Genomic DNA, 19,018 nt, shown 5'->3' with positions numbered 1-19,018 from the left:
CTCGCTTAACACGACCTCTTAAGTTAAGCCTTTAGGCTGCTTAGTCCATGCTACCCCTAGGATAGCTTGTCTAATAAGGTTGACTTACAACCAGACACCATAAGGGATTGTTTGGTCAGGTAGTAGGTGGTTCCAGAATTGGAAACATCCCCTACCAGGCCAACTTCTCACATGAGGGGATGAAGGGGGCTCCCCTCGTTGGTGAGGGACTGGCTGGGTTGACAAAGTGTTCCCAGGGTGGGTGGGTTTCTTGTTGAAGTCTCTCACTTCATGAGGTGCACCTGGTAGATGTTCTGTCTGTGGGGATGTGTGTGTGGGTCTGTGTGTGTGTCTGTATTGATGTGTGATGGAGTAACCTGGTAACCAAACTCTGAAGCAGCCCCAAAGTTTGGGAGAGTCTGTATTTTCAAAAGAAGACCCCCGAGTGACTCTGGTTCTACTTTAAATAAACCCCTGGCTCATCTTGATCTGAACCTGAAACGTTTGACTGGTATTATACCGTCCAGAGCCTTGGATGATGCAACATAATGGACAGAACTCTGAGTCGCTGCTTGTATTCTCAATAACAGTGAACTGAAATAACCTAATATTGTAAAGAACAGAGCTCTGAGTCACAGATTCTGGGTGGTATCAAGAGCAGAACTCTGTTTAGGTTTATTTATTTTCATACGCACTCTATGAAAAGAGTGGGTTTTATAAAGAGCTTTGAATGTGTCTGTATTACTGATATTAGAGTTCTGAGGGATATTAACAGCAGAGCGCCAAGTGGCACTGGGTGGAATCGGCAAATAATTCATGTCACTAATAGCAGAGCTCCGGGTGGCACTGGCGGTATCAGAATAGAGCTCATGGTATTAATAGCAGAGCTCAGAGCGGCAAAAGGTGGTTTCAGGAGGGAGCTCGTGGTATGATTTAGGGCTTTTAGAGCAAGCACGGGTATTACCAAGGTCAGAGGTATTATACCCTGAATATTGTTATGTTGATAACATTTATAAGAACGCTAGAATGCCCGTAGGTGTATTAGCGCTAGCTTTAATGCTATCAAGAAACACCCAGTAAAGAAATGGAAGATTAAAGCTCATTCTGCATTAAACAACCAGTTTTTCAAAGCCTTCCTAAGCATCAGTGGATTGGGCCTGGCTCTAATGTGCAGGAGAGAGTTCCAAGCCTTCCTAAACATCAGTGGAGGGGGCCTGGCTCTAATGTGTAGGAGAGAGTTCCAAGCCTTCCTAAACATCAGTGGAGGGGGCCTGGCTCTAATGCGCGGGGGAGAGAGTTCCAAGCCTTCCTAAACATCAGTGGAGGGGGCGTGACTCTAATGCGCAGGGGAGAGAGTTCCAAGCCTTCCTAAACATCAGTGGATGGGGCCTGGCTCTAATGTGCAGGGGAGAGAGTTCCAAACCTTCCTAAACATCAGTGGAGGGGGCCTGGCTCTAATGTGCAGAGGAGAGAGTTCCAAACCTTCCTAAACATCAGTGGAGGGGGCCTGGCTCTAATGTGAAGGAGAGAGTTCCAAGCCTTCCTAAACATCAGTGGAGGGGGCCTGGCTCTAATGCGCGGGGGAGAGAGTTCCAAGCCTTCCTAAACATCAGTGGAGGGGGCGTGACTCTAATGCGCAGGGGAGAGAGTTCCAAGCCTTCCTAAACATCAGTGGATTGGGCCGGGCTCTAATGTGCATGGGAGAGAGTTTCAAGCCTTCCTAAACATCAGTGGAGGGGGCGTGACTCTAATGCGCAGGGGAGAGAGTTCCAAGCCTTCCTAAACATCAGTGGAGGGGGCGTGACTCTAATGCGCAGGGGAGAGAGTTCCAAGCCTTTCTAAACATCAGTGGATGGGGCCTGGCTCTGATGTACAGGGGGGAGAGTTCCAAGCCTTCCTAAACATCAGTGGATTGGGCCTAGCTCTAATGTGTAGGGGAGAGAGTTCCAAGCCTTCCTAAACATCAGTGGATGGGGCCTGGCTCTGATGTACAGGGGGGAGAGTTCCAAGCCTTCCTAAACATCAGTGGATTGGGCCTAGCTCTAATGTGCAGGTGAGAGAGTTCCACGCCTTCCTAAACATCAGTGGAGGGGGCCTGGTTCTAATGTGCTTGGAAGAGAGTTCCAAGCCTTCCTAAACATCAGTGGATTGGGCCTGGCTCTAATGCGCAGGGGAGAGAGTTCCAAGCCTTCCTAAACATCAGTGGAGGGTGCGTGACTCTACTGTGCAGAGGAGAGATTTCCAAGCCTTCCTAAACATCAGTGGAGGGGCCTGGCTCTAATGTGCAGAGGAGAGAGTTCCAAGCCTTCCTAAACATCAGTGGATTGGGCCTGGCTCTAATGTGCAGAGGAGAGAGTTCCAAGCCTTCCTAAACATCAGTGGAGGGGGCCTGAATGTAATGCGCCGGGGAGAGAGTTCCAAGCCTTCCTAAGCATCAGTAAAGAGGGCCTGGCTCTAATGTGTAGTGGAAAGAGATCCAAGCCTTCCTAAACATCAGTGGATTGGGCCTGGCTCTAATGTGCAGGGAAGAGAGTTCCAAGACTTCCTAACCATCAGTGGAGGGGGCCTGGCTCTAATGTGCAGGGGATAGAGTCCCAAGCCTTCCTAAGCATCAGTGGAGAGGGCCTAGCTCTAATGTGCAGGGGAAAGAGATTCAAGCCTTGCTAACCATCAGTGGAGGGGGCCTGGATGTAATGCGCAGGAGAGAGAGTTCTAAGCTTCCTAAACATCAGTGGAAGGGGCCTGACTCTAATGTGCAGGGGAAAGAGATCCAAGCCATCCTAACCATCAGTGGATTGGGCCTGGCTCTAATGTGCAGAGGAGAGAGTGTCAGGCCTTCCTAAGCATCAGTGGATTGGGCCTGGCTCTAATGTGCAGGGAGAGAGTTCCAAGCCTTCCTAAACATCAGTGGAGGGGGCCTGGCTCTAATGTGCCGGGGAGAGAGTTCCACGCCTTCCTAAACATCAGTGGAGGGGGCCTGGCTCTAATGTGCTGGGGAGAGAGTTCCACGCCTTCCTAAACATCAGTGGAGGGGGCCTGGCTCTAATGTGCAGGGCAGAGTTCCAAGCCTTCCTAAACATCAGTGGAGGGGGCCTGGCTCTAATGTGCAGGGGAGAGAGTTCCAAGCCTTCCTAAACATCAGTGGATTGCGCCTAGGTCTAATGTGCAGGGGATAGAGTTCCAAGCCTTCCTAAACATCAGTGGAGGGGGCCTGGCTCTAATGTGCAGGGGAGAGAGTTCTAAGCCTTCCTAAACATCAGTGGATTGGGCCTGGCTCTAATGTGCAGGGGAGAGAGTTCCTAGCCTTTGCTGCTCCAAATACAAAAGTTCTTCTATCCAAGGAAGATCTCTTAAACCTGGACATCGTTTCGTTTTTTTGTTATAACACCTTCATCAGGACAAAGTTCTATTGAAAAAGAAACATACAATTAGATACGTTATGTGTTATGTTATATTAAAATTATTTATACCGCGCACAGTCACCAAACGGTTTCATGGCGGTCACAGACAAATAGCGGAGGGACAGAGCAACAGGATTACTCATAGGCTAATTGAAAAAGGTGAGTTTTAAGTAGTTTACGAAAACAGGTATAATTGGGGCAAAGTCGGAGTGAAATCGGGAGGGAATTCCACAGTGTGGGGGCCAAAAAAGAGAAACACAGACCTCCATGCTTTTTGCGTTTATACCTAGGGGCAATTAGCAAGTTATGGGCAGTGGACCGGAGATCTCTTGAGGGAGTGTGACGCTTTAGGCTAGAAGTGATGAAAGCAGGGGCAAGATCAATGAGAGCCTCAAAGACAGTACAGCCCAATTTAAACATGCAGCGGGAGGCCACTGGGAGCCAGTGCAGTCTCCTCAGCAGGGGCGAGACGTGTTGGTGTTTGGGCTGATGGAAGACCAGTCTGGCCGCCTGATTTTGTACCAGCTGCAGCCGGTGAAGATGGTAGGCAGGTATCCCAACATAGAGGGAGTTGGCGTAGTCAATACGGGAGGTGACAAGAGCCATGATGACAAGTATGAGGGCTTCAGTAGTAAGGAACCTACGAATTTTGCAAATCCTGCGTAAAAGGAAAAAGCAGGAAGCTGTAACAGCATTGATTTGAGGCCTCATGGACAAATCACTGGGTATAATTACACCTAGGCTCTTCACCGAATTGACGGGACAGGGCGGAGCTCCGAGAGAGGGGAGCCAGAAGCTAGAATTCCAAGGGTTAGCTGACCCTCCTATCAATACTAACTCCGTCTTGTTGGGATTGAGCTTTAACTGACTGAAATGCATCCACTCAGAGATTGCAAGCATGGTGGATTGAAAATTGGCACAGGAGGAGGGGGAGGGATCAACAGGGAAAATCAACTGTAAATCGTCTGCGTAATTAAAGATAGTAACCGGGGTGTGACGAAGAGAAACTATAAGTGGTTGCATGTAAATATTAAATAAAAGAGGCGAAAGAGCAGAACCTTGAGGGACACCACAAGAAAGAGAGGAGTAGGGGGCAGAAAAGGTGGACAGATGAACTGACTGGGAGCGCTGGTGTAAAAAATACCTGATCCAAGTCAGAGCCCTGCCCTGAATACCCGCATTGTTGACACGGTCGATCAAGATAGCATGATCGACCGTGTCAAAAGCGGCTGACAGATCTAATAGAACAAGTACCTGGGCAATGTTCTTATCGGCGCCTTGCCTCAGCACATCCATTACGGCCACGATGACAGCTTCGGTAGAATGCGCTGGTCTGAAGCTGGCTTGCTGGTTATCCATGAAGGAAGACCCTCCAATGAAAGCACTGAGGCAGCGAGTGACATAGGTCTCCAATATTTTCCCCAAATAGGGGAGAAGGGAGATCGGCCGATAGTTACTCAGGACAGAGGGATCAGCACCAGGCTTTTTGAGTATAGGAATGCATCATGTTATTATTTACAACACTTTTTGTTAAGCTACAACATTAAGCTATCCATTTTTTCTATAAAATAGTCAAAAAGATTTTATTGTAGGCACTTTTGCTTCTTTTGTTATATGGGTTTGAGTTATATGGGGCCATATTATCTCTAAAAAAAACTGTCTATGAGGCAGTAACAAATTACATTAGACAGAAATGTATCCTACTACTGAGCATACCTTTTTCAAAAACCTGGAATTATGGACCCCTCTGTTATCAATTTGAGGTTCTTTTTTTCATCCACCAGGTCTCCTTCTTCTATATAGGCGCTTATATTGATATATTAAGTGATGAATTCACCTTCGAGTTCAAATTCCTTAATGGGAATAGATAATTAATTTCCTTAGTCTTTTATAATTAATTTTTTACCATTTATTGTTGTTTTAATAAGCTCTCAACCTATTCCATATATTTTAAATATTTTAAATACCTTCACATTTCTCGTTAGCTGTAATGTTGTCGAGGTCAAGGGAGCCACCGGGATATGTGGAAGTTTGGCTGTATTAGAAAATAGAAGAAGCACTCCTAAATATTGTATGTGGCATCCTCTTGTTTCCTATAATTTAGTATTTAAAAAATACACTTACCCTTAAGTCAGGGTATTGGCCTTTGAAGCTGGGCGCGACTGGATTGTTTAGACAATATCCGCAGCGTTCTCCGTCTTTGTCTAGTGATTACGGTCTTTTTAATTGGCCGGTACTAAAAAGCAATATACACCTCAGTGAGTGTTTATTATAAATTAAATTGCATTTTGATAGTTCAATAAGCCAAGGGCTCTACTTGGACATTATTCTTTACAACGACCGAAAATGACTATTTGGCTTTATCTTTTCATACGATTATTTTATAATATTATTAGACACTATCTATCTGAATTGGAATTTTTATCTATCTTTTCAAACTCTCCTATCCCGATTTTTACCGACCGTTTCCTTGTAGTAAAGGCATGCTGTTCATACATTGTATATCTGTGGTCTTTGGTTCAATAAGCTGCCACGTTTGTGCTCCAATAGCTCTACTCGTTGATTATCAAAAACGGTCGGAGCTGTTCAGTTTTACATCCCACGCCTACTTCACCATAATGCAGAGACCCTCCCGTTGCGATCGATAAGGAACCCCTTTTCCTGCGCTCTAAGGGCATTTTGAATCTGCAGAGAAGTAATGGAGCCCTCAGCGGTAAATACGTGAATAAACCCATCTTACCTTTACTTCTGTATTCGGCCTCCCTGCTCCACTTGTACCTTGTGTGCTCGAAAATCATCACATTTCCTAGCTTGTCTCTACCTGTTTTTATATCGATGCCGGTTTTGGCGGGTTATGTTTTAAGTCACTCCCGCGAGATCTAACTATGGCGCGAGACTCGCCCAGTGTGACGTGTTATAAGAATCGCCATAGTGCAAAAGAACTACATTAGTAGTTTCATTTTACGTCCCATTTCAATAAGGGTATCAATCACGACTATTCTGTTTTGTATTAATCTCTACATTTATAAATTACCTAATGTTTTAATTCAACTACGGATTATTTTTAGAGTCGGACGGTCGTTGTTTTTTACTAGGATACATCAGATCTTCCTTGTGGTTCGCTAAGTTCTCGCGATAATACAAAGAAAACCACGGACTACTCTGGTAGTTCTTTTAGACTCATTCGACTTCCGCAATGACAACATGTAACTTTATTTATAACTTTTCTTATTGTCGTCCTCTTTGTTAATATTGCAATTGAATGTATCTCCTTTGGAACCGCCTGACTACAACTGTTACATAATGCACAGAGCTCGTTTCAAAGTGTATTAATTAAAATCAATTTATTTCATGGTGTCAATCACGACCATTCTATTTTATATCAATCTCTACATTTGTCGTCCTCTTCATCGTTATTACAGGCGAGTAAATCTCCTTTGGAACCGCCTCACTAAAATGGTAACCAAATCCACAGGGCTAGTGTTAAAATGTATTCGTTCGGATCAATTTGTTTCATGGTCATTTTCTCTGGCTTTTTAGTTCATTATGTTTTACCTTACCCAGATGAGGCTCGGAAGCTTATGTTCTGACATCTTACAAGGCTATTTAATTTGTATCTATATCTATATCTAGACGTAAGGGGTGTAGAAAGGGGAACAGGTCTAATGTTTAAAACTCTACAGGGTGTATGTATAACATTCCCAGAGAGTGTTTCATAGAATGTGTTCCCAATCTTCTTTATTATTGAGTCCCTTTCTTACTGTATTAAAACATGACATAAAGAATTGTTCACGTTTCTTTCTTTTTAAATCTACATCCCCACCTCTGTTGTTCATCTGAATACTTTCTAACCCACACCATAAGAGGTCTTTAATTGTGTGGCCAGCTTCCTGCCAATGTTCTGTTAAGGGTGCACCTCGCTTTTTTGTGCGAATCGCTGATTTATGTTCGTTGATCCTCAAGCGGATCTCACGAGATGTTTCTCCAACATAAACTAGATTACATGGACATTTTATGAGGTATATTAAATTCTTTGACCTACAATTTATGAAGGACTTTACTTTATGTTTTATATTATTATGATCCACAGGATTCCCTTTAAGGACATTCTCACAATTGGAACATTTTCCACAGGGAAAGGTGCCTGTGGGGAATGGGGCATTGTTTATGCTCAATTGTGATGTTATGGGTTCCTCTCTATAAGTATGGACTAGCCTTTGTCTAATTATTTGATTACGCCTGAAGGCGAATACTGGTTTGGGTAGTTTCTCTTTGTTCTTATTCGTCACAAGGTGCCAATTCCTGTTGACAATATTTTTGAATGTGTTACTAATTGCACTATAGTTAGTTACAAAAATTAGAGGTTTCTCTTTCTGTTCTTGCTTCTGTTGCTTTTGAAAAAGATTTTCTCTATTGAAGTATTTTGCTCTCTTATATGCATGTTTTACCATGCGTCTTGGGTAGCCTCTATCTACACATTATTCAGTTAAAATCCTAGCATGTTTCTCAAAGTCTTTGGTTTGTGAGCAGTTCCTTTTTAACCTTAAAAACTGCCCAAAAGGGATGTTGTCTTTTTGGCAAGGTGGAAGGTAACTCTTGTAATGGAGCATGGTGTTTCTATCGGTTTTATTTGTAAATAGTTCTACCTGTAGCCTCCCTGTGTCATGTTTAATAATTATGTCCAGGAACTCACACTGTCTCTTATTATGGTGTACTGTAAATCTAAGGTTGATGTCTCCTAAATTCAACCATAATATAAATTCCTCCAATGTATCTAATGGTCCGGTCCAAATAAAAAAAATATCATCAATATATCATGACCATTCAGATATATTTTCAAAAAAAGAGGCCGTGGAATTAAATATGTAGGTATCCTCAAACTGTGCTAGATATAAACATGCCAAGCTTGGAGCACAGGTCGCTCCCATGCTGGTCCCGCTTACTTGTTTATAAAAATTATTCTTAAATATAAAAATATTATTTTTCAAGACCAAAGTGACGCAGTCAATAATGAATATTTCTTGGGGGTTTGGATCTCGGTCGCTGGGACTCAGGAGTGTTTTTATCATATCAATGGTACTGTCCTGTGGTATAATCACATAAAGCGCCTCAATGTCGAGGGTCACTAGGTATTGAGTTTCAGGGTTAAAAGGTAAATCTTCTAGTTTTTGGATAATGGCTGCCGTGTCTTTGATATACACTTTTTGCTTAGTCACATATGGTTGCAGAAAAATGTCCGCGTATTTGCTAAGGGGCTCCGTTAATGAACCTATACTAGAAACTATGGGTCTCATCGGGGGATTTTTAATATTCTTGTGAACTTTTGGTAGTCCATAGAGTGCTGGCACTACAGGATTGGTATTATGCAGAAAATTATACTCTTCATCGCAAATCACTTCATCTTCCTTGGCCAAATCTAGCATTCTTTTCACACTATCTTTAAGTTGAAGCCAATCCTTCCTGTTTATCTTTTGATAATGATCCTCATTTTCTAGAAGTAGGGTCATTTTCTCTTTGTATTGCTCAGTTGTCATAATTACTATACTCCCGCCTTTGTCCGCGGGCTTGATGGTTAACATATGGCAATTTTCTAATTATTTTAAGGCTTCTTTTTCTTCTATTGTTAAGTTGGAATTAATCCAATTTCTTTGGTCAAGGAGATCCGCAATACTCCTTTCTACTACCCTTTCGAAGGCTTCAATGTCTTTATTAACCTAGCTAATTTGAGGAGTCCAGGTTGATTTGGGCTTAAGTCCTCATTTGTTAAGTGAGGGAGCTCTATCTTTACCTTCGAAGAAGGATTGTAGTCTCACTTTACGGAAAAAGTTCTGAAAATCTCTTTCTAGGTTGAATCTATCTATTGGGGATGCAATAGCGTAACCTAACCCTTTTTCGAGGAGTTTAATTTCAATCTCTGTAAGTGACACATCGGATAGATTGATCACTGGGGCATTATTTATATGTCCCAAGTGTTCTGGCTCCTGGTGTATGGCCTCTGATGGAATTGAGGTTGAGTGGGAAATTTGCCTCTTCCTCTGCTCCTCCCTCTCTGCTGACCAAAACTTTGTCGTTGTTCTAAAAAAGAGAGAGATTCTCTGTTGGAGCCACCTGTGATCTCTTTGTCTTTGTCATTGCTACGATTATCACTTTGTATTTCTGTGTCAGAATCAGAACTGGTGTAAGAAGTGTCAAAAAATCTAACCTTCTTTTTCTGAAAATTTTGGCCTGGATGCTGTTGCCAGGGTCTACGATTTCTCTATATCCAATGACATCATTTTTGATGTCCTCCAGTTTATTTTATGGCATCTTCTAATGCAGTGCTATCTGTCAGTTTTTGTTCTAGATCTTTTATCTCTTGTCTTTCAATTATTAAAATGTCTGAAGCTGTTTCTATTATCAAGAGCATCCAGTCGCGGCTGCATCGATTGGCCACTAAGGTCCAATTTTCTATAAATTTTGGGTTGTTTATGAATATTCCTGGTTCGTTCGTTACCTGGAGTCCCTTTGGGATTATTCCCCTTTTACAAAAGTCTATCAGAAAATCTGAATGTAATTTGGTTCTTATTAATTTCTTTTTGGTGTTCCATAGATTCCGCCATTCATCTTCATCAGTGCTATTGATGTGCACCGTTGAAATATTTTTAACAGTGCCATTAATTATTTTATTAAATTGATTCTCACTATAACTATGAGTCTTTAGGCCTTCCATTATGGCCCAAGAGCCCTAGGGCTCTGAGGTTCAAATAGCACCTCCCCGGTTAACCAACCGTCAAGTCAAGTTATCAAAAAGAAAGGGAGGTCTCCTTAATATTCCAGTTTGGGACAAGGAGAAATATGTAAAGACAAAGGTAAAGTCCCTGTGTTTCCAAAAGTGGAAAACAAATCATATGTAGCCCTCATAACTCAAAAAGCCAATGTAATAGCAACCATATATCCAAAGGTACAAATAACAGTATAATAAATTCCCAAATTTTACAATTTTACAATTTATTACATACAAAGCATTATATAATACACAATACAGTAATACAGTGCCATACAGTAAGATTAAAAATTGTGCCAATTCACATCTGGAACAATAACGTACAAATTATATAAAAATGTGTCTATTCACATCAAGAACAATAAAATCTAGGTTGTCGACGCAGCGTTTGGTTTTTTTGTTATAACACCTTCATCAGGACAAAGTTCTATTGAAAAAGAAACATACAATTAGATACATACATCATGTTATTATTTACAACACTTTTTCTTAAGCTACAATATTAAGCTATCCATTTTTTCTATAACATAGTCAAAAAGATTTTATTGTACGCACTTTTGCTTCTTTTGTTATATGGGTTTGAGTTATATGGGTCCATATTATCTCTAAAAAAACTGTCTATGAGGCAGCAAAAATTACAGTAGACAGAAATGTATCCTACTACTGAGCATACCTTTTTCAAAAACCTGGAATTATTGACTCCTCTGTTATCAATTTGAGGTTCTTCTTTTCATCCACCAGATCACCTTCTTCTATATAGGCGCTTATATTGATTTATTAAGTGATGAATTCACCTTCGAGTTCAAATTCCTTAATGGGAATAGATAATTAATTTCCTTAGTCTTTTATAATTAATTTTTTACCATTTATTGTTGTTTTAATAAGCTCTCAACCTATTCCATATATTTTAAATATTTTTAATACCTTCACATTTCTCGTTATCTGTAATGTTGTTGAGGTCAAGGGAGCCACCGGGATATGTGGAAGTTTGGCTGTATTAGAAAATAGAAGAAGCACTCCTAAATATTGTATGTGGCATCCTCTTGTTTCCTATAATTTAGTATTTAAAAAAATACACTTACCCTTAAGAAAGAGGAGGATGTCACTGCATTTATTTGAACTGTGATTGTGAGTATGCCATCCCTTATAACCCCTAAATTCTGGGCCTTACTAACCAGTGACAGAAGTACCCATAGTCCTGCTTCCCCCAACTAGGGGTCCATAAAAGCGACTGAGATCCCAATAGCAAAACCTCAGTTGTTCCTAGTTCAGTTTTAAACAGTTCCTATTTATCCAGGTAGTGACCGCCATCATACAATCGCGGAATCTGGACCCTGTCTCATTTTCGGCCCTGGCCAAAGAAGCATCGATTTGAGTGTTGTGTGCATACGATGTAAGAAAGGAACCTTGCGATCTAATCACTTCAACTAATGGTGTAACATAGACAATAAGCAGAGTAGGGCTCAGCCAGGACTCCTGGGGGACCCTGCAAGGAAGTAAGAAAGGTTGGGTAATCACCTAGTGCTGCGAATGAACTTAACACGTCCCAGGCTGCCCCAGTAATGCTAATCTCGGCCAATCGATCTGTCTTCAGCCGGTTGTTACCATAATCAAAGGCCGTTGATAGATCAAAGAGAATAGGGGCTACTCTGCCTCCCTGATTGAGGGACGATCCTACCTTGGCTGTAACTAACAGTGACTCCGTGCTGTGGTCGCTGCGAAATCCACATTGGGGAGGGTCTAATTATTTTGCTGGATTTGATTTGACAGTTGTTTATTGAAAATATTTTCAACAGTTTTGGCTGGCAGAGATAGCCGTGAAATGGGGCGGTCGCTGTTTCTGCCCAAAGGATTGAGGGAGGGTTTATTGATTGGAAGCAGCGATGCTCTCTTCCAGGTGGTAGGAATGAAGCCTGCCCTAGGCATCAGTTGAAAGATTTCACACAAATTGGAGGCGGACGCATTCTACTGCCCTTGTTGTAGCCCATCATACAATGGGGCGTGGCAGGCGTGTGTGGTTTCAGTACTCAGCGCGTGTTAATGCTAGAACAGAAGTGGAGAGGGAAAACACCAAACCCGGGGCCCAGCAACCCCCAAGTTCTGAGCCAGGGCCCCCTCAGGTCAGAAGTCTATGGTAGCGTAAAATATAGCTAAAGAAAAGGTGCGGAATAAAAACAACTTTAAACAAGCATTGGCATTGCCAATAGGTATCGCCTTTGGGATCTTATACTCCTGGCCACTTCATTGCAGCCTCTTTGGCAGCTTGGTGTTTGGGGGCAGTCACGTGTGATGAGGACAAGGAACAGTCAGGCAGGACCACCCTCACTGAAGCAGGTGGTTACCCTGTGTGGTCCAATGGCATTTAGGATTGTGAAGGTCTCTGATGCTGTCGGTGTTCATGAGTCCAAATATATTGAACGGTTTAATGTGTGATGTTTTTATTCTTCACAATTGTGTAATTTTTCACAATGAGTTGCTATTATTTGACCCAAGTAGGTTTCTTACATTAATGTGTTTTCCACATGTCTATTTTGACATGACTGTAATAAAAGCTGTTCCACCAAGTTCACGGTCTCTGTAAGTTCTGTTGATTCCTTGTTTGGGTTGTGTTTGGGCACAGACAACCCCAAGGCTCCCAAGAGGAAAAGGAATTGGCAACTCTACCATCAATAAGAACTTTGTATCGCTGGAATTATGTGGCAATGGAGGGTCAAATTATTGAATTATGTGGCAAGAAAAGGCAAACTATGTAGCATAATGCAGCGTATTGTGATGCTGTGTGTGGCTACTTTATCATTTGGACATATTTTAACATGACATATGCAAATGTTGTAACTTATTACTACCAGTTAAACACATGAATACAGGCATCAGCAAATGAAAAATGACCAGTTAACTGACCAGTACCAAGCCTGGTGTTTTTTAAGTTAGTTTCGATTCCTTGTAGCTTTAAATATTTTTTGTTAAAATCTGCAGTTTCTGGACTTTGTGAATTATTCGCTAAACACAGTAAATTACTAATTATACAGAAACATAGAAACTGCAGTCGTTGCAAAACATTATGCCTCAGGATGTGCTCTGGAAGAAGAGGCAAACTCTACACGGGGGTTCACTTGAATTATGTGTCAAGGAAGGACTAAATTGTGCGGCTGTATGGGCTAAAAGAGGCGGAAAGAAATGGCAAGTCATGCGACCTAATGTGGTACATTTTGTGGCACAGCTACTTCATAATGTTGTAATTTTTTCATGTGTTGACACTTTCTGGGCAAACATTTTATCTTATTAGTACCAGTGTAACATCCATATACAGTAATAAGCAAGTGACAGATGACTCGACACCCTGTGCATAGGGCCTTCCATTCAATGACAACACGGGTTGCAGCAATTTTAGTAACATTTGATCTGTTTGAGCAAGAAATAATTTTTTGATAAAAATCTAGAGATGAAAGAGCAGGTGAGGGATTGGGTGGCAAAGAAGCCAAATCTATAATTATGCAGGAAATGCCACAGCTGCAGAATCTCATAATTTCAACGGCTCTGCTCGGCTGTAACCAGTATCATCCATCAGTCTAGCTTGGATCCTGATCCAAGCGCACATTGCAGTTGAAAACGGTTTTTCCTGAAGGCAGCTGGTTGTAAATTGTTTTTTAGGTAGAGCTGGTGTTTGCAGCACGAAGCGCTGCAGTCTCCAGCGTGCTCTATTGTTAGGGACTTGCTTTGGAAGTGGGACAGGAGATGGGCATGCACATTGCGATTTGAGCAGGTGTACGCGCACGTACACCCACACGCTTTGCACATCTCCTGTCCCGCTTCCGAGGCAAGTCAGCCTCCTGCAATCAATCACACACACGCATGCACACACACACACACCCATGCGCGCACACACAGACACACACACGCGCACACACACATGGGCACACACACACCACAGACACACACATGCGCACACGCACACACACACCACCGTCCCCCCGCCCCCACGGTACAACTAAGCCCCAATCACCAAATCGGCGGCCTTAGCCGCCACTCCTGACTTCTTACTTCTGCGGCCACCGCGGGGCTCTCCCTCAGGCATGGGAGCCCCGCGTCACCAGTGGGCACGGGCTTCCCGGAGAAGATGGAAGTCCCTCCCCACGACAACGGTGACGCTCCCGAACTTCCATTTTTCACCCACAGGAGATACTGTACGCTGTCAATCACGGGTATTTCAGATTTCTTTCCTACAGTGATTGACAGTCAAATCTATCACCCTCACTCTATCTATCTATCTATCGCCCTCCCTTTATCTATCTATCTATCTATCTATCTATCTATCTATCTATCTATCTATCTATCTATCTATCTATCTATCTATCTATCTATCTATCTATCTATCTATCTATCTATCTATCTATCTATCTATCTATCTATCTATCTATCTATCTATCTATCTATCTCTCTATCGCACTCACTCTGTCTATCTATCGCATCACCACAGCATCACTCAGCACCACCACAGCATCACTCAGGGGCACCACAACATCACTCAGCACCACTGCAGCATCACTCAGCACCACCACAGTATCACATCACTCAGGGGCACCACAACATCACTATGCGTTACCAAAGCATCACTGAACGCCACAGCATCACTCGTTACCACCACAACATCAATCAGCGCCACCACAGCATCAATCTGTGCAACCATTCAACAACAACTGGTTCAAATATGCTCTCTCAATGTTTCAAGCTTTATTACAAATGTCACAAAAAGATGTTAATATTTCACTTCTGTTCTTGGATTTTCGTCACAATAAAATACACTGAACATAATCTTCACAAAAGTTATGTACAAAAGTTTAAGCTATTGCCATTATAAATTACAAAAGTTTTTATTTAAGTATTACTTATTAAAAAATAAATAAAAGCCATTGTTATTTGTAATATCAATACTTCTAAGTCACGTAAATACAGCACATATTGGATTACAAATGCTATAGGTGTCACATTTGCGAAAGTTAAAACTGTTGGCATTATAAATGAAAAAGCTATTAATGTCGCTATTTTCAAAACTAACACATAAATAAAAAAAATTGTAATTTACAAGACCAATAGCTCAAACTTTCCTAATGCGAGACCTATTGCATTGCAAATGCTTGTTTTAACGTCTGCTGAATTGAATTGCTATGTAGGATTAGCATTGTTTATGTGGGTGTGACTGTGTCTGCTTAGTTCAGTGGGAGTTCTTACTGGGGTTTCAGAATGTCTTAGTATTTTTTTCGGATGTCCGTGCGTAGTCAAAAAATAGGCATTTGCCAAATATCCTGTAAAAAACCTTTGTAAATGGCTAACTGGAATTTTGTTGAAAGGATATCACCCAGGTAAAGAAACATTGGAGACTTGGATTAGATACAACTGCTCTCAAATAGTGGTAATAGTGAATATAGCAAGTGGTTCCCCCATGCACACTTCTTTTCTATAAAATATGTCACAAAGAAAGCTTTCCAGCAAAATATTAATTTGGGTAAATTTGTTTTATTTCATGCACTGAACACTAGGCAAAGCAGGACACACTTCCTGGAATGAATGCATTCTTCTGGCCAAATGCCATTTCACTCACTAAGAAAATGTAAACAAAGCTTCAGAGTCTCATTAAACATGTACTCGGTGCTTTGGACGCTTCTCAGGGCCTCTCTTTCTCTTCCTGTTGGGAAGAAGCGCCTGGGATGTTTGTGGTCATTTTACTTTTACATTAAAGAAACGGTTCCAGCTGTGAGTGTTTTCTGTTTCCTGTTAGAAGTGCAGGGGCTCATAGTGTCATGAATCCATCAGACCTCCATACCTTGGACTGTGGGACAGAGCTCAGCTGAATTCACCTGATTCATGCATTTTTCATTGCAGACACTGAGGTTGATGCTGTATAATGGCTGACGGAAGCAGCCCAGAGACCGCCTGGGATGTGATCTATCGTTGTTTAGAAGAACTGACTGGACAAGAGTTCAAGCTCTTCAAAACTCGGCTCCAAGACTGCGCTGTGGAACCTGGACAGGTCAAGATCCCAAGATCACGACGTGAAGATGCGGACCGCATGGATACCGCGAAAACTATGATTGAATATTACGGTGATCAAATGGCCTTCAGAATCACCCAAGATGTACTGAAGAAAATTCCCAAAATGGACCTTCTGGGTGATTTTGTAGCTGCAACACAGAGATGTAAGTACCCGGATGTTGTACTGTGCCCATGGAGCTGAGCAATGCCTTCTTGTTCAACTTTTAATGAAAAAGTATGAATTTTAATTGCAAGAATTCTGAAACTCAATATTAAGGAGAACTTTGGGTCTGTGGATTCACTGTAGTTCTTGGTCAAGTCTTTGATTGTGATATATTATGCATCGTTTTATTGTTTAATTTATTTGTCGACAATGTGTCTATAATTCCTCAGCCATGCTGTGATGACCCGGGTGAAAGGGTTAAGGGTCACCTTATGTTAGATTTGGGGGTTTCTGGTTGGCACAGGTAGGTACTTGTGACAAGCAGGGACCCTCTCCTCTAGTCAGGACAAGGGGATTACAGACCTAAAATAACCCCTGCTCACCCTCTAGGTTGCGTGGCGTGAGCAGTCAAGGTTTATTTCAGAGGCGTTGTAAGTTAAGCAGTTGTGACCACATACAGTAACCCAGTGACAACACTACAAATGGACAGTCAGTGGGGGCCATCACTGAGCAGGGAGATGCCGGAGGGGAGTTAGCCTACAACTCCCAGCGTCCCCTGCGCCACACACGCCGCGCCTGCAGCCAGCGCGCCAGGAAGCGCATAAAGGGACGCCAGGGCTCCCGCACCGCGGGATGCGCAAGGACACGCCCGGGCAAAGCCCGGGCCAAGGGCGGGCCCGTTTTAGCCCGTTCTAGCATGATCAAGGACGGGATGGGCCACCCTCCTAACAACATCAATCAAGTTTAGTGAGCTGTTGTATCTTCGTGCTGGGTGATATCAACCGGGCATTATTCATGAATTGAAAAAAGGAGCTTGACCCATTCCCCGCACTATTATGCCTACTTCTCCAACTACAGGTGGGAATGCTAGAAAATCCACTTGAGGGTCATTAATGGGCACTTTGGATAACTTTCTTGTAAGAGTGTCTACAGCTTTAGCCCGAGACATTGAACTAACAGAAAAGAGACTATCTCTTGACATTGCCTTTGACAAGAGATCCTCTATGGGAAGTGTGGCCAAGGCCCGGTCACCAGACCTCCAACAGCTCGACATTCATGATATATTATCCTCCTCGGGGGGGAATAGAAGTCTGATATTACAGCCCAATGGGCCCTTGGCACTCCCCGTAGCACGTCCCGATATTTCATTGGATACAAGACCTATTCCAACATTACTGCCAGGAGCTTGCCCTCACCTAACATTAAGACCCGGTTAGCCAGTAATGCTAAAACAGGGATCTCGCAGGAAAAGCTGGGTTTGACATGCAAAAGGAAGTGTACTGGGGCACAAGCTCAAGCAAAAGGGAGGAAAGCAAAAATCAGGAAAGCGACTTTACCTAATGAGAACCCGCCCTAACCCCTTCCCATAGCTTTGCCACATCGCAACCAGTTAATGAAGGGGTCAACCTATCACCAAGTGAGGGGGATGAAGCACCGGCCAAGATGGGTCCATCTTTTTGGATAAAGTTGGAATGCACTTTTAAGAAGTTTTGCCTCCCAATAGATGATAGACTGGACTCCATCGAAAGTAGACTTGTGTGTATGAACTTTCACTTGCCTCAGCTCTGGCGAGGGTGGGAAATCGGGGCAGTGGGTTAAATAGTAAGCAGACAAATGTGCTAGGGCAAAATGCAGTAGTTGTTGACCCCATTGTACCCCCCATAGGTAGCGACAACGTCATTCTTATTGAGCCCCTAGTGCCTCGTCCTGCACCCGCACCCCCTCCCATTATTTTGACAGTGGCTAAACAAATAGCACAGAGGGAGAGGTCTCAGCAAGCAGAAGCTAGTGGACCTGTAAATCAGCACCAAGTATTGTCTAAATCCCCTTATGCTCAACCTGTAACTATTCTACCAAATATAGAACTCCCCCCAGAATCAGCCCCCTATGTGGTGGTTCTGGCGCAGGTCCCCACACTGAACCAGGGTAAAAGCGAGACGTACATGGAGTTCAAGAACAAGTGTATTTACTGGCTTAATGCTAATCGACCATTGCCAAACCATGTATGTGCAGAAATTCTATTTGTTAGAAGAGTGGACTGGGTGGGGAAGCGACCAAAGTCTGTAGTGGGGGATTGCATAATCATCAACTTCAGGGATAGGAGGGCTGTTGAACACATCTTTAACTGGCCCCAAAAAGATTTATCGTCCCTAATCCATCCATTATCCTTGACTTACTTTTATGCACCACCGCATTTTTCACAAAGGGAAATGTCTTTAAACGGGGGGCCAATGAATTGGTGCACTTTAGGGAACATAAGGTCATTTAATAGGTTCAATGCCTTATCTGGGCTGGAAGACTGCGATTGACAGCAAGCATTTGATTGCAGCCCGACTGCTAGTGTAGTAGTCTTTTCTGAGGATAATGTGGTTAAGAGTACAAGTCAACTGACCAATAATGCCAGCTCCCAGGGTGGGGTATCTGGCCCTAAGCCAAATGATGAGAGTGTAGCTTTTATCTTGAAGGGCAGTGAGGCGCTACCCCTCCAGGCACCCAGAAGGAAAAATTCTTCCCCATCCCCCGAGTTGAATATATTGCTTCGGCAAGACCGTTTTACAGAGGGGGCTGAGAATGGTGGCAGACCTCCTAACGCAACCTGCTTGACATCACTAGTATCATGGAACCTGGCGGGTATGGGGCCTAAATTAGCTTTGCCAGACTGGTCGGATTTTATTGATACAT

General features: G+C 42.9%; 1 protein-coding gene across 1 annotated transcript in view; it reads left to right on the top strand.

The window, feature by feature from the left end:
• LOC144774155 (NACHT, LRR and PYD domains-containing protein 12-like) overlaps nucleotides 1–19,018 on the top strand; it is a 721,917-nt gene that overhangs the window by 60,527 nt on the left and 642,372 nt on the right. The window contains exon 2 of the mRNA XM_078659171.1: nucleotides 16,024–16,337. Coding sequence (XP_078515297.1) covers nucleotides 16,046–16,337 — 292 coding nt within the window. The 5' untranslated portion in view covers nucleotides 16,024–16,045. The remainder of the gene's footprint in view (nucleotides 1–16,023; nucleotides 16,338–19,018) is intronic.

Source organism: Lissotriton helveticus, chromosome 8 (assembly GCF_964261635.1).
Source record: "Lissotriton helveticus chromosome 8, aLisHel1.1, whole genome shotgun sequence".
NCBI lineage: Eukaryota > Metazoa > Chordata > Amphibia > Caudata > Salamandridae > Lissotriton > Lissotriton helveticus.
This window is presented reverse-complemented; position numbering and strand designations above follow the sequence as displayed.